The sequence below is a fragment of the Anguilla rostrata genome, chromosome 16 (assembly GCF_018555375.3).
Source record: "Anguilla rostrata isolate EN2019 chromosome 16, ASM1855537v3, whole genome shotgun sequence".
Lineage (NCBI taxonomy): Eukaryota > Metazoa > Chordata > Actinopteri > Anguilliformes > Anguillidae > Anguilla > Anguilla rostrata.
In genome coordinates this window covers 3,238,386-3,253,385 of record NC_057948.1, presented here as the reverse complement: position 1 = coordinate 3,253,385, position 15,000 = coordinate 3,238,386, and the positions used below count along the sequence as shown (strand labels likewise).

The 15,000-nt window shown below is 41.3% G+C and overlaps 1 protein-coding gene and 1 long non-coding RNA gene across 2 annotated transcripts in view; one reads left to right on the top strand and one right to left on the bottom strand.

Moving 5' to 3' along the window:
* LOC135242400 (protein NLRC3-like) overlaps positions 1-15,000 on the bottom strand; it is a 1,894,071-nt gene that overhangs the window by 634,419 nt on the left and 1,244,652 nt on the right. Inside the window, exons 31-32 of the mRNA XM_064313443.1 lie at positions 13,354-13,693; positions 10,802-12,653 (exon numbers count right to left, since the gene is read on the bottom strand). Coding sequence (XP_064169513.1) covers positions 10,802-12,653; positions 13,354-13,693 — 2,192 coding nt within the window. The remainder of the gene's footprint in view (positions 1-10,801; positions 12,654-13,353; positions 13,694-15,000) is intronic.
* Positions 1-15,000, top strand: part of LOC135242461 (uncharacterized) — a 208,507-nt gene that overhangs the window by 38,090 nt on the left and 155,417 nt on the right. The gene's annotated exons all lie outside the window — the stretch shown is intronic.

The following is a 15,000-nucleotide window of genomic DNA, read 5'->3' as shown; positions in this document are numbered from 1 at the left end:
TGCCGGCGTCATTATCAGACAACTGTGAAAAATGCCAAAAGGGAACATTTGTCTAGTATCATCATGTCTAACTGTCACAAACCACGTGTTTTGTTTAAAACCATTGACTCAGCTCTTAATGCTCGGCAGACTGTCAGTACAGAGGCATCCCCTGCTGCTTGTGAAAAATTTATTCACTTTTTTACTGATAAGGTCTCTTCTGCGAGAGCTCTCATCACACCTGCTGATTATGACCCTTCAATCTCTGTCACCTGCTCTGCTGTTTTGGACCAGTTTGAGCCTGTGACTCTGTTTTTCTTACAGGAGATTGTTGGTCAGTTGAGGCCCTCAGGTTCTCCAAATGATGCTGTACCTCCTCGACTATTTAAAGAGGTTTTCCCCACTGTTGGAACCTCTGTTCTTACTGTTATTAATAGCAGTTTGTCCTCGGGTGTGGTCCCTGTATATTTTAAACATGCAGTTGTTCAACCCCTGATTAAAAAACCTGGGCTAGATCCTGCTGCTCTTAACAATTTCAGGCCGATCTCCAAACTGCCTTTTATTTCAAAAATCCTCGAGAAGATTGTTTACAGTCAGTTAATGGCCTTTTTGAAAGACAACAATATTCTCGAGGTTTTCCAATCCGGTTTTAAATCTCTGCACAGCACCGAATCAAAAGAGTTTTTAATGATATCTTTTTAGCCACAGACTCTGGTGATTGTGTTATTCTTGTGCTTTTAGACTTAACTGCTGCATTCGACACAGTGGACCATGAAGTCCTGATCTCTCGCTTGGAGCAGTGGGTGGGCATCAGGGGCGTGGCACTGGAGTGGTTCAGGTCGTACCTGGCAGACCGAACCTTCTGTTTCAGCCTTGGCGACTCTGTGTCCTCCTCTCTCGTGTGGGGTCCCGCAGGGTTCGGTCCTGGGCCCTCTTTTGTTTTCTTTGTATTTGCTCCCACTCGGCTCCATACTTAGGAAAGATGGGATTTCCTTCCACTTTTATGCGGATGACAGTCAAATCTATGTCCCTCTTTAAAAGAAAGACGCTTACTCAATCACTGCCTTAGTTAAGTGTCTTGACGACATAAAGGCCTGGATGTCTCTGAACTTTTTAAATTTTAATGAGAAGAAGACTGAAGTGATGGTTTTTGGTGGCACCGCTGGGACAGCCCTTCCAGATCTGGGCTCTTTGGCCCAGTATGTCAATCCAACCATCACAAACCTCGGGGTAAAAGTGGATGCTGACCTTAAGCTTGACAGCCAAGTCAGGGCGGTTGTTAAATCAAGTTTTTATCATTTGAGGCAGCTGGCCAAAATAAAGCCAATTCTTTCAAGGCAACAGTTTGAGATTGTAATCCATGCCTTTATCACCACTCGGCTGGATTATTGCAATGCCCTCTATGTGGGGGTTAGTGCTTCCTCCATCTCCCGTCTCCAGATGGTTCAGTGCTGCGGCACGTCTTTTAACCGGCACACGCAAGCATGAGCACATTTCCCCCATTTTAGCCTCACTCCACTGGCTGCCCATACACTTCAGGATTCATTTTAAAATTCTTTTATTTGCTTTTAAATCCCTGAGTGGTCTTGCCCCGCCGTACCTCTCTGAGCTTCTACACCCCTACACACCTACTCGCGCTCTCCGGTCAGCTGATCAGCTGCTCCTGAGAGTGCCTAAAACTAAGCTGAAGCTCAGAGGGGACCGTTGCAGCTCCAACACTATGGAACGACCTGCCTCAGCACATCAGACAGGCCTCCTCTCTGTCTGTTTTTAAATCCCTCGTCAAAACCCACCTCTTCTCCTTGGCTTTTGATTCCTAGTAAGACAGTGACTTTATTTTATTATTATTATTTTATTTTATTTTATCCTTTATTTTATTCCTCATTTTTTCCTATTTATTTCTCTGATTGTATGACTGTTACCTATATGACTATAGCTATGATGTGTTTCAGAAAGCTATGATGTGTTTATTTTGCAATGTATTTATTTTTCTGTACAGCACTTTGGTCAGCCATGGCTGTTTTAAAGTGCTTAACGAATAAAATTGGATTGGATTGGATTGGATGCAAACTTCGCACAGAAAGGCCCAGGCTGGGATTCAAACCCAAGACCTTCTTGCTGTGAGGCGACAGTGCTACCAGCAGAATAAAATGTAATTTTACTCACAATCCTTTCAGAGACACCACAATCCTGCAGCACAAACCGGTGCGTGATTAAGGATTAAAACTTGCCTTCAACAAAAGGTCAGTGTGTGAAAGAGAGTGGGGTAAATGTATGGATTTCATTAAAGTTCATAGCAGGTAAATGGAGATGGATGAAGACTGCAATGTGTGACAGGCCTGAAACGTTTTACTATGCAGGTCAATGTTTTACCATATCAATCAGACAGTCTGTATCCAGTTCTCACCGGTGACCTATTACAACAGGGACAGGGATCGTTCAACATTAGTACTCTCTTTTATTGATCTATTATCCCTCATAGTTAGTTTATGTTTTAAAAAGATTACTTTCAGAAAGGTCCTGAAAATGAATGGGAGTGAACTGGGAGCTGGACAACCAGGAGGAACGGCGATGCTGTTAACGGTTAATAGGGACAGCATATGTTGCTAGTATTCACACTAACCAAATACAATGGGGTAAGCTCCACAAAATTACTTGTGAAATATCCATTTAATTATCTTGGTACCTAATTCATTTAATTTGAAGACTGAGGGTACGCATCACAAGTTCTTTGTGTGTTCTTTTTCTTTATCTGCCTAGTGATTTTGTTCCTTGCCCTCTCTCCTCCTCATTTAACTGTTTTCATTACAAATGGCTAACTTAACTGTTCACTCCCAGTGCAGTTTATTGGTGCTGTTGACCAATGTATAAAATATGTCAATTTCTTCAAAAACAAAGACTCTTTCAGGCAAGACTCATCCAGAAAAAGACATGATGAGGAATCCTGTGTCATGCTAAAAGCCATTGTAAAGGCTATGTTAGAAAAACACAGACAATATTTTGAGACACAGCTCAAGGCTTGCCCGTTTGCAAGCCAAAGTTAAACTAGTCAAAACCGCTGCCTCTCTGCACCAGGCCAAACAGGATCAGCTTGAGGCTAAAATGGCGGAGCTGAAGGATAGGAGCAGGTGATGCAACCTTTGCATTGTTAACCTACCGGAGAATTCTGAATGATCAGACCTGGTTGGTTTTCTTACCAGTTCTCTCAAAGAGTGATTCCCCTCTCTGTCTGACAGGACTATAGAAGTAATGAGGGCCCACCGTTTCTATGCTGGCTGATCAAAAACAGCAGACAGGTCTGGAACGTTGATTATTAATCTGTTGGGGTACACGGATCGACAGCATATTTCACAAGCCGCCAGGAAATCACCAGTGAAGTTTAACAGGATAGACATTAGTTTTTATCCAGACTTCAGCGATTACACAGCACAGCGGCACAGAGCCTTCTCTTCTCTGCTGGCAGTAACCTGTGATCACGGCCTCCAGACATTCCTAATATACCCAGCCACGCTCAAGCTCACTCACAATGGTGCACAGCACCTTTTCAAGTCTCCAGCTGAGGCAAGTGGGTTCATCAAATGCCTTTCTTGCTAGAGCTGTTCCAGTCAACTGTAAGAGCAGGTATAGTGAAGTGGAAAGGTATGGGAGCAACAACAGCTCAGCAGTGAAGCAGTAGGCCAACAAGCTCACAAAAAGGGGTGCTGAAGCTTGTAGCGTGTAAAAATCATCTTTCCATGGTTGCAACACTCACTACAGAGTTACAAACTACCTCTGGAAACAACGTCAGAACAAGACCTGATCGTCAAGAGCTTCATGAATTGGGTTTCCATGGCCTAGCAGCTGTACACAAGCCTAAGATCACCATGCGCAATGCCAAGCCTCGGCTGGAGTGGTGTGAAATAGACTACCATTGGACTCTGGAGCAGTGGAAATGCATTCTCTGGAGTGATGAATCACGCTTCTCTATTTGGCAGTCTGACTGACGAATTTGGGTTTGGTGGAATGCATAGTGCCAACTGTACTAGCCTGAATAATGCCAACTGTAAAATACAGAGGAGGAAGAATCATGGTCTGGGGCTGTTTTTCATGGTTTGGGCTAGACCCCTTAGTTCCACTGAAGGGAAATTTTAATGCTACAGCATATAATGACATTCAAGAGAATTGTGCACTTCAACTTTGTGGCAACAGCTTGGGGAAAGCCCTTTCCTGTTTCAGCATGACATGTTCCAGTGCACAAAGCAAGGCACATAAAGAAATGGTTTGCTGAGTTTGGTGGGGAAGAGTTTGTCTGGCTGGCACAGAGCCCTGACCTCCATCCCATCAAACACCTTTGAGTGAATTAGAAAGCCTTGTGCCCAACATCAGTGCCCAACCTCACTCATGCTCTTGCAGCTGAATAGAAGCAGATCCACACACCCATGTTCCAAAATCTACTGGAAAGCCTTCCCAGAAGAGTGGAGGCAGTTACAGAAGCAAAAGGGGGTCCAACGCCATATTAATGCCCATGGTGTTGGAATGAGATGTTCAACAAGGGTGTGATGTTCAGGTGTCCACATACTTTTGGAAATGTAGTGTATGAGCATACCTCAGTCAATATGCTTATATGCAAACTCCTATTCACACAATCATTGAGGTCACAGGCTTTGAAAATGCAACAGTAAATTGGTTTTCTTCCTTGTGAGAAAAATTCAGACATACTCATACACAACCATACTCATGAATTCTTTTTTATTAAAGTCACACAGTACACAGCGCTACTCACCCCATTCTCTGCAGTTTACAGTTTGGACTATTCAGTCCAGCACAGAGGAGCTGCACTCCTGAATCTTCCAGGTTATTGTAGCTGAGGTCCAGATCTCTCAGGGGTGAGTTTGATGACTGGAGAGCTGAGGCCACAATATTACAGGACTTTTCTGTGAGGTTACAGCAGTGCAGTCTGCAAAGAAGAGCTCATATATTATAATTATATTAGGTATACATAAAACATATGGCAAATATGTTTTATGTTTACAAAAAAAAACAGATACAAATTATAGTGTTCAGCGATGAAGACTGAAAGAGGATTTTAAGGTTGATGGTGTTCTGAGGAAGATATCTGTGCTACACTCTCCAACTGCAGGACTTTGGAGCTGGGAATTAGATGTCCTTCTGGACTGAAATCTGACAGTTCTACGGAAGTAATTCTGACCCAAATTGGCCCTTTTCTTATTCTGTAAGTTCTCTGAATTGGGACAAAGAGCCCATCTACTTTTTCTATGATCTTTTCACTGGGCTTAACCCTCCCATCCCATCCCAGAATTGCAGCTGCCATCTTTCAAAGATGCAAAATGATAACGCATGTGAGTTTGTTTCTTTAGTTTTGGTTTTCTGTGACAAACTACCCATAGCATTGCAAGCTAAAATAGTAGATTCACTTTAGAAGCAGAAAGACAAGGAAGTGATCTGTTCACATATAACCAGCTGTGTGTCCATTCTTCTGGTGTTACATATGACCAGGTAGAGAAACGAGGTATTCCAAAGGTCTGTCGGAACTCCTGTTAATGATACCTTTGAGTTTATTTTATTGATATAGTGATACATTTGATGGCACTGCCCAAGGAAACACCATTCCACCATTGTTCTGGGCTCTAGGAAACTTCAGAATCCCTATACAGCTCGGGTTTTGGCCTGAGATGAGCCACAGATTTAACTCAAGAACAGGCACTGGGGTTAGAGGTCACTTTAACAGTTCCCTGAGAAGACCTCACTCTGGCACCCATTATATCCTACAATTCCTCTACCTTCCTATTTTCATTCTATCTACAGGCACTATGCTGGAGATTCTGGGTCAGGCTATACCAGAAAGCAGAGACCAGGGTGGTACTACTGGCCTTTAAACATGGTGCATCAACTGCCTGACTTAGTCTCCCAATACAGAAACACAATCATATTCTTATTATAATAATTCATAACCAAACATATCCCTCCCAAACCAAACTTAACATAATTTTAATTATGACATTGAAAAGAAGTGTTATCCTATCAAGTGGCTTAAAAGTGAAATATAAAAAGGGGTATAGATAAGTCTCTCCTTTGTTCTCTTCTAATCAGTAATTAATTATGCATAGACCAGGAAGAGAAGGGGAACCCCCCTCTTTCAAACACATGGCAGGGGTTCAAACAACATTTGTTCTTATAATTAAAACTTACAATTAATAGCAAGGAATGTTTTTTCTTCACAAACAGTTTGGCAATTACAGAAATAAGTATAACTAATTCACCAAACTGAGGTTGTGAAGAAAAGGTGTGAAGTGCATTTACTAGTCCAAGTCCAAGTTAAGAACAAATGTTTATTGAATACAGGCTTTAAAGTGTTGACTTGTTAAGCAGACATGAGCCTTTGGTCTTGTGTCTTAGCTTTGTTTTGCTTCTCAGCTGTGTGTCTTTGGCTTTTATGTGGGAGAGACAAGCTGTGGTTTGGTTTTGTCTTTCATTCATTTCTTTCATGATTATCTTTTACTTCATTTCCAGGACTGTCTAATATTGTTTTTGATCATGTAGTTGAGCCTGTGTTGTTAAATTAGATGTTTAATTGGGCCCTATTTTCTCAGTCAAGGCACAACTGTCAAACACTAGCAGCAATGCAAGGCGCTGGTGAATTTGGGTATTTCAGTCATTTCTTGACTCCAGGCACTAGCGCAACTGTGGCACATTTATAAAAGAGGTTCAATAAGCATAAATGGTTCTGTGGGTGTAGTTGGGTTTGGTTTCATTATTGTCAATCAGATCACCCCATTTCTTTCCCTTTAGGAAACACAGCCAAATGCTAATGTCACCATGGCTGAAGAGCAAGCGTGTTGTGATCATCTCTACTGAAGGGAGAAGAGTTTTCTCTAGCATAACTAGAATTCTGTACAACACTAAATTCCTAGGCCTTGCAGCAGGGCCCCTCCGTCTCCAGGCACCAAACCTCCCAAGGACAACAAGAAGTTAAAAATATTGCATGTATGTGTGTGTGTGTGTGTGTCTATGTGTGTGTCTGTGTTTTCATTCTCCCTGTCTCTTATGTATTTCCAGAAGTCCAAACTGGAGAGCTTGGCCTTCCTCTTTATCCTCCCCCCTGCCATCCTGCCAGGGAGGAACCGGCTATGGTGCCATGCTGCCCAGGACACTGAAAGCAACCGATTGATAAAGACCAAACTATTATATCTGATATAAAGCTTGTTTATATAACGCTGAAGACTAAGAGGTCACCGTGTGCTTATTCAGTATTCACGCTATATGATTAGACACAGCCAAACATTTACTTTGTTAAAGCTTACGTATGCATATGTATTAACCATATGCCAATCAGAATTATGTATGTTATTGTTAACCACTTTTTGCTAATAAAAGAAGGGACTGGACTTATCCATCTTGTTGTCTGTGCCAATCAGATGTAGAATTATGTATGTTATTGCTAAAACACTTTTTTCTTATGAAAGCAGGGACTGCACCTGCTTTCTTCAGTTCAGGCTTATCCATCTTGCTGTGTGTAGGTTCCAGACTCTTTCTGCAGAAATAAATTCTATTTCTTGCATGGATATACCTTGTCATTCTTGTTATTCTAAGGGGAGAATTTTCTCTGCCCAACATTATGAACAATTACAACCATTATGAGGACCTCTACAAACCAATGAAGATGAAACTGTATAGTTTCGATTAATAATTTTGTTAATATTTAAACAAAATTGTATTTTCTGTTCATATGCCAGTGCCAAGAGGTATACTAAACGGTTCTGTTCCCATGAACAGTTCTGCAGGGAGAATATTCCCAGACTGGCCAGGAGCAGGAGGCAGCTGGCAGAGACAGCCTCCAGTCAGCCTCTCCATCCTGCTGCTGCCGCTACTGTTTCAGCTAGGCATCGCGCTTGTGCACCAGAGGACAGGAATGAAGCATTTTGTCTGGATTTACAACAGCTTTTTTTTGCTTCTTGTCTGTCAATTTTTGTTTCACACCAATAAAAAAATTTAAAATAAAAAAAAATTTCTACTTCATCTAAGTGTCATTCATTTCAGACATGCACTTGATAAGATGAATGAACACTCACTAGTGAAATGGCTCCACAGGCAACCAGTCCCTATTCTCTCGTGCGCTCTGTGCTCTGAAATCTCTGTAGTGATCGTCACATGCGACTCTGCTTCTCCCTGTATGAAAGTCCTGTAATGTGTCCTCTGTGAAGTCTATGTCACATTCTTGGCGTATGGCTATGTAGTGTAGATCACAGCACACCACAGTCCACTCAATCATTGACCCAGCCCAGCCAAACACATGATTAAAATGATTCCAGTTTCCAGTGCGTTCTGGGCTCATTGTAAACATTATCTCATAAAAAACACGTTTTCAACGTACAAAAATGCCAAGTTACTCAAAAGTATTGATATCAAAATGACGCCAAGTTACGGTACTACAAACAATATACGCTATCTTGCCTCACCGAAATGACATAAGATGTATTTCAAAGCAATGCTACCCAATATTTCCTCAGTTCTTTCAAGTCACTTGGCCCTGTGTTTTGTAATCTTACCATTTTACAATGTCATGCAAACTTTGTCAGAACAAAGAGTCAAATATTTCGAATTGCCTCATGGAACACATTGAAATTAATGTACAAAACTGCTGCTGAGTAACTACAGGAAGCATATTTCTCCAGAAAACATGTTTGTACTTGCTTCTGAACTGAATTTGAGTACATGTGCAAGTTATTGTATATCTGCTACGTACAATAAATACTGCATGTGAAATACATATTGTACATACATACACAGAGAACTTCTTTATCCCCATTGCACAGCTGTGTTTTTTTTCATGTTCAGTACTAGTAGTTATAATTATGAGTGCATCATGTTTTTAAATGTAATGTTTTAATGGGGAGTTGCAGAACGTACATACGTAGTAATTGTCAAGTGAAGAAATATAGTTAGTAGAAATGGCATAGTGGTGAAGTGGTGTAACTTTTTAATAAAAGGAATACATTTGCCGTCATGAAATGCATATGGGTGGCCATGAGTGAGTTTTGGTAAAGCAAATATAAGCGTAAGAGAATGTTAGTGTAAAAGAGGAAATTATCTGCCTAAGAACGAGGCGGGATTCAATCGTTCAACCGGAGGTTTACCAGTCTGTCACTTTGTTAGGGCAGCACCATGACATAGCTATGCAATGCGTGAAATATCATTAGCAAACCCGTCCGTGGTTTTAAAGAAGAACACAGACGAGTTAGCACAGAAGAGCTCCCGTTGAATCCATATGGCTTTGCAATATTGTAGCCGGTTAACAATTGAACGTGCAGACGGTACGTCATAATACAGTTCGGGGAACGGCTGGTAGGTGTAGTGCAAAAGCAATAATTGAGAAGTAGTAGACAATTATCAGTGAGGGTAAAAGCAGGTTAAAGAAACGCATTCCTAGCTGGGCTTGAACCTCGGAACCTGTGTTCCCAAGACTGTAACCTTACCCACTAGGCCACAGGCAGACTAGCTGATTGTACAGAAAATGTTTCAGAGTAAAAAGGTATGGGTATTTTGCGTGTGTATGCGAGTTTTTCATTGGGTCGTGTAGGTGAAGATTTGGCGGGTGTCGGTAAAATGTCCAATGGGGAGACATGTTATTAGTGGGATAGGTGGCAGGAAAAAGAAGAATGAGAAGAAGAAGAAGAAGAAGAAGAAGAAGAAGAAGAAGAAAGAGAAGAAGAAGGAGAAAACGCAAAATCCCCTTAGTTTGGGGCTTTATTGTGCGGACATGTGAAGGTGTTTATGAAATCTGTCTGTTGAAATGAGGTCAGAATGTACAGAATTTAATGTTTTTAAGAGCTGAGTGTCTGTGGCTGTTGTGGTTATTTCTGTGGGGAACCCTGAAAAGTGCCAAACTCTCGGTGCTGTACAGGTATGGGGCATGCCCCCGCCAAGGCGTAACTTGGCGGGATGGCATACCTGCCATCCCAATCTGAGGGGTGTAAAGCTGGTCTCCCACCTGTCTCATTCAAGTAGCTTACACAATTAACTCCACTGCCTAAATAGCCAGCATTGGACTGCATAACTGAATACAGCTTTCCTTTAAAATAGCTAAACTGAAATAAGTTATGTTGTGTTTATGGATTCACATCTGTGGCACAGTTATAATGCCAAAATAGCACAAGTTAAAACCTGGTATGTGTTGGTTTGACTGCAAACACATTATTCAACACCAAACTAACACAGTGCTGAATGCTTCTATTGACACATCCCCAATTGCACCAACAAATCCATGTTGACACAACCAGATTAACTGCAGACCATAAAAGTAACAACCCTGGTGAATTTGAAAAAATTCAAATATTTTATTTGCGAGACACGAGACAACCGATTCCACTCGCACCCAGGTGTGTTTCTGCCTGTGCTGTCACCAAAATAAGACCGCTTTACATAATACTGTAACTTATAGCATCTCTTCATTTTAATCTGCTTGAATTGTATGTTCTAACAAAAGTTGATCGATCACATTACTCTGCCTATCAATTATCTCCTTATTTATTTCACATTTATTTGCTATATTTGCAAATAATTAGTAAATGTATTAAATCAGTAAATAGTAAAAGTAAATAAAATAAAATATATGGTAAGTGCTGAGGTTTTGCATTTGATGCTGCTTATGTTCTAGTTATAAGACATTACATGAGGGCACAAGTTAAAACATCTTGATTCATAAATCTTTTTTTAACCAAATTTTCTGTTGCCCAGCAATTTTATTGCACTTTATTCTGACTAGAATTAGAAAGTGGGAAAATATGTGGTCAATCATCTACATTATTAATGACATAATACTCACTTGGCCTTCCTGCAGTTCCTGATTACTGGTAGCAGTCTCTGATGACCTGCTGCTGATGTGTTGTAGGTCTTCAAGTCAAACTCATCCAGGACCTCCTCTGACATCAGTAACACAAAGGCCAGAGCTGAACATTGGCCTGGTTCCAGCTTTGTATCAGAACGTTTTCCTGATTTAAGGTAATTCTGGATTTCCTCCACTAGAGAGTTGTCATTCAGTTCATTGAGACAGTGGAACAGATTGATGGTCCTCTCTGCTGAAGATTCCTCTCTGATCTTCATCTTAATGTACTGGACTGTTTTCTCAATGCTCTGTGATCTGCTTTCTGCCCATAGACCGAGAAATAGAGTAAAACTGGGCCTTGTTTTGTGTCTTTCTCCATCAGATCGACTTCCTGTCATTATTCCCCCTAAGAAAGACTGAATGTACTCCAGAGAGAGGCCAAGAAGGAATCGAAGGAAAAGGTCCAGGTGTCCATTCTTACTCCCTAAGGCCTTATCCACTGCAGTCTTGAGCAACTCAGACAGCTCCAGTCTGTCACTGTGAGGTTTTGATTCTTCTGCTCTGAGTACATTTCTGTTCACATTTACACATGAATGAAACACAAACAAGGCAGCCAGATACTCCTGAATGCTCAGATGCACAAAGCAGTAGACCTTCTCCTGATACAACCCACACTCCTCTTTAAAGATCTCTGTGCACACCCCAGAGTACACTGAAGCTTCACTAACATCAATGCCACTCTCTATCAGGTCCTCTTCATAGAATATCAGATTGCCCTTTTTCAGCTGTAGAAAAGCCAGCTGTCCCAGTTTCAGGATGATTTCTGTATCTGACTCTGAGATCTCTGGGTTTGTCTCATCAGTGCCATGATACTTCTTATTCTTCACATTAGTCTGAATGAGCAGGAAGTGTGTGTACATTTCAGTCAGAGTTTTAGGCAGATCTCCACTCTCTGTTTCACCCAACATTGTCTCCAGAACAGTAGCAGAAATCCAGCAGAAGACTGGTATGTGACACATGATGTACAGACTCCTGGATGACTTTATGTGTGAGATAATTCTGCTGGCCAGGTTCTGATCTCTGATTCTCTTCCTGAAGTACTCCTCCTGCTGTGGGTCATTGAACCCTCGTATCTCTGTCACCTGGTGGACACACTCAGGAGGGATCTGATTGGCTGCTGCTGGTCGGGAGGTGATCCAGACGAGAGAAGAGGGAAACAGATTCCCCTTAATGAGGTTGGTCAGCAGCACATCCACTGATGATGCCTCTGTTATATCACAGCACTTCTTATTTCTTTGGAAATCTAGAGGAAGTCGACACTCATCCAGACCATCAAAGATAAACACCACTTTGACTTTATCACCTTCAACACTTTGGATCTCTTTCAGTTGTGCAAAGTAGTGCTGCAGAAGTTGCATCAGACTGAAAGTTGTTTCCTTCTTCAAATTCAGATCTCGGAAAGGGAGAGAGAAGATGAAATCAATGTCCTGATTGGCTTTTCCTTCTGCCCAGTCCAGAATGAACTTCTGCACAGAGACAGTTTTCCCAATGCCAGCGATGCCCTTTGTAAGCACAGTTCTGATGGGTTTCTCTTGTCCAGGTAAAGGCTTAAAGATGTCATTGCAGAGGATTGCCGTCTCCTGTGTGGTTTGTCTCTTGGATGCTGTCTCAATCTGTCTGACCTCGTGTTCATTATTGACCTCCCCACTTCCCCCCTCTGAGATGTAGAGCTCTGTATAGATCTCATTTAGGAGGGTCGGGTGGCCCTGCTTTGCTAAACCTTCAAATATGCATTCAAACTTCCTCTTTAGATGAGCTTTAAGTGCCTTCTGGGCTATTTTTATGGATTTATCTGAAGAGAGGAAATATGAGAAACAATTACGTTTAAAATGTGATAAACATTTCCCATTCAATAACAGATTTTTTTTAAACTGCCAATAAAAATATTAATAGACTCATTCTTACAGCATTTTACGCACATCACAGTGTTACATAAGTCTAACAGTATGTTATGCCTCTCTCACAGTGTGTTACACACTTCTCACACAGTATTACATAACTCTGAAATATAATCTATCATAAATACATCATATCAGCAAGGAAGCACACACTGTTGCATTTGTACACTACAGATGAAGGGAAAAAACATTAAAACATTGAGAATGGGTTCAAATGTGTTTCTACACTTCATGTCTCAGGTTGTTGTTACATGGTCATTTTAAAATATAATATTGTTATCCTGAGTGCTCTTTAGCCCTGGATACAACCTTGGGGCAGTCTGTCTAATGGGACAGTGGTTTAGTCACTGGCTTTTGAGCACAAGATTACTGCTTATGTCCCCCTCAGGGACATTTAATCTCATGTACATTTGCTTACCCCCATAATCACTGCTTCATGCTATAATTTCATTGCAATGCCTTTGTGTGCACATTGGTTGTGACACTTTCTATATGTAATGTTGACAATGTAAAACACTATTATGAAAGTGTGGATGCTATAGCTAATTCCAGCATTTGAATAGACACAAATTCGCAATGAGAGAAAACTCTTACTGCGCTGCTCATCTCTCTCCAGTGAGTCAGTGAGATCCTTCTGCTTCATGTTCCTCAGGATGTGGAGTGTGATCTTCAGAGACCTCTCACTGCCACAGGTCTCCAGCAACTTGTCAACTATGTACAGGACCTCAGGATCCTTCTGCTCTCTCTCAATGCATTCTGGGTAATCTTCAATTCGATGACTTTTGAACAATTCCTTCATCTTCATAAACTTAACCAGTACAGAAGGATCTTCAGGCAGACTCTTTAAGCATTCTGGGCAATCCTGACTCAGATGGCTCTGAAACTGTTTCAACTTATCATCCTTCTTCAGCTTCATCAAAGTGCGCAGGAGAGACTGAAATAAACACATGAAGAGGTGTGCTGTATCAGTGTGAAATAAACACATGAAGAGGTGTGCTGTATCAGTGTGAAATAAACACATGAAGAGGTGTGCTGTATCAGTGTGAAATAAACACAGGTAGAGGTGTGCTGTATCAGTGTGAAATAAACACATGAAGAGGTGTGCTGTATCGGTGTGAAATAAACACATGAAGAGGTGTGCTGTATCAGTGTGAACTAAACACATGAAGAGGTTTGCTGTATCAGTGTGAAATAAACACATGAAGAGGTGGGTTGGTGAGTATGTCAATTAATCATAATTGACCATTGACCATGCAGTACTGTTATCTCCATACACAAAACTATATGCAGTCCAGACATGGTTCAAAGCTTGAAATAAAGAGAACATTTCTACCAAAATAACCCCTGATCACACGGGAGTCTCGCTCTGTAAACATACAGGACATATTCATCCTGAAAAACAAAGAAGAAATCCAAAAATGTTTTGTATTTTCTTTATTCTGTAGTGATTATATATACTTCAGATACTGGATGAAACCAGATTTCTTTTTACAATCGTACCCCAGGATGTATACAACACCAATAAAAAAGTGGATTTAACAAAGCAGTAAAATTTGACATGCGTTTTCCCAAAGGTGGGCCCAGATATCCTGAAAACCTCTCCAGATTGGAATATTGTGTATATCTTTTTTCCCAGCCGTGTTCCACCTCCAGATGCTAAATTAATAAGCACTAAAATAATACAATGCACCCAAACTTTAGAGAGTTCCGCTTTCTGCATTTTCACCGAGTTTAACATTAGCTATGTAAGGCAAACATTCACAGCAGAAGGACACTGTCACGTCTGGTTTCTACTTGTGTTCAACTGCTACACACAGGGGAGCCATAAATGCCTAAAGGATGAGACCTGCAGCTAGGAAAGCAATCATGCATCCTGCATAGGACTGTTTACGACACGTTTATTGCGGAAGAGCAATCTTGTGCATTCTTCAGCCATCTTGCCCTTTTGAAGATAGGGCTCTGAACATACCAATTTGGGGATCAATGGACATACAGCTCACCCTCCTGCTGCTTGGACATGCCAGGCGGACAAGCCGAGCCTAGACACCACTCACGTACAGTGCCACAGCGCCTCCATATGGCGTCATTGGGTCAGGTCACCCTCAGCCAGAATCCTAAATAACTCTGGGGCATGACATGTTCTGTAAATACAGTATGAGCTTTTATTAAAACATTTAAGGCAATATAAAATGTAATGAGGTGGAAGAGGCTTGGTTGGATGTGGGTCTGATGGTAATATGG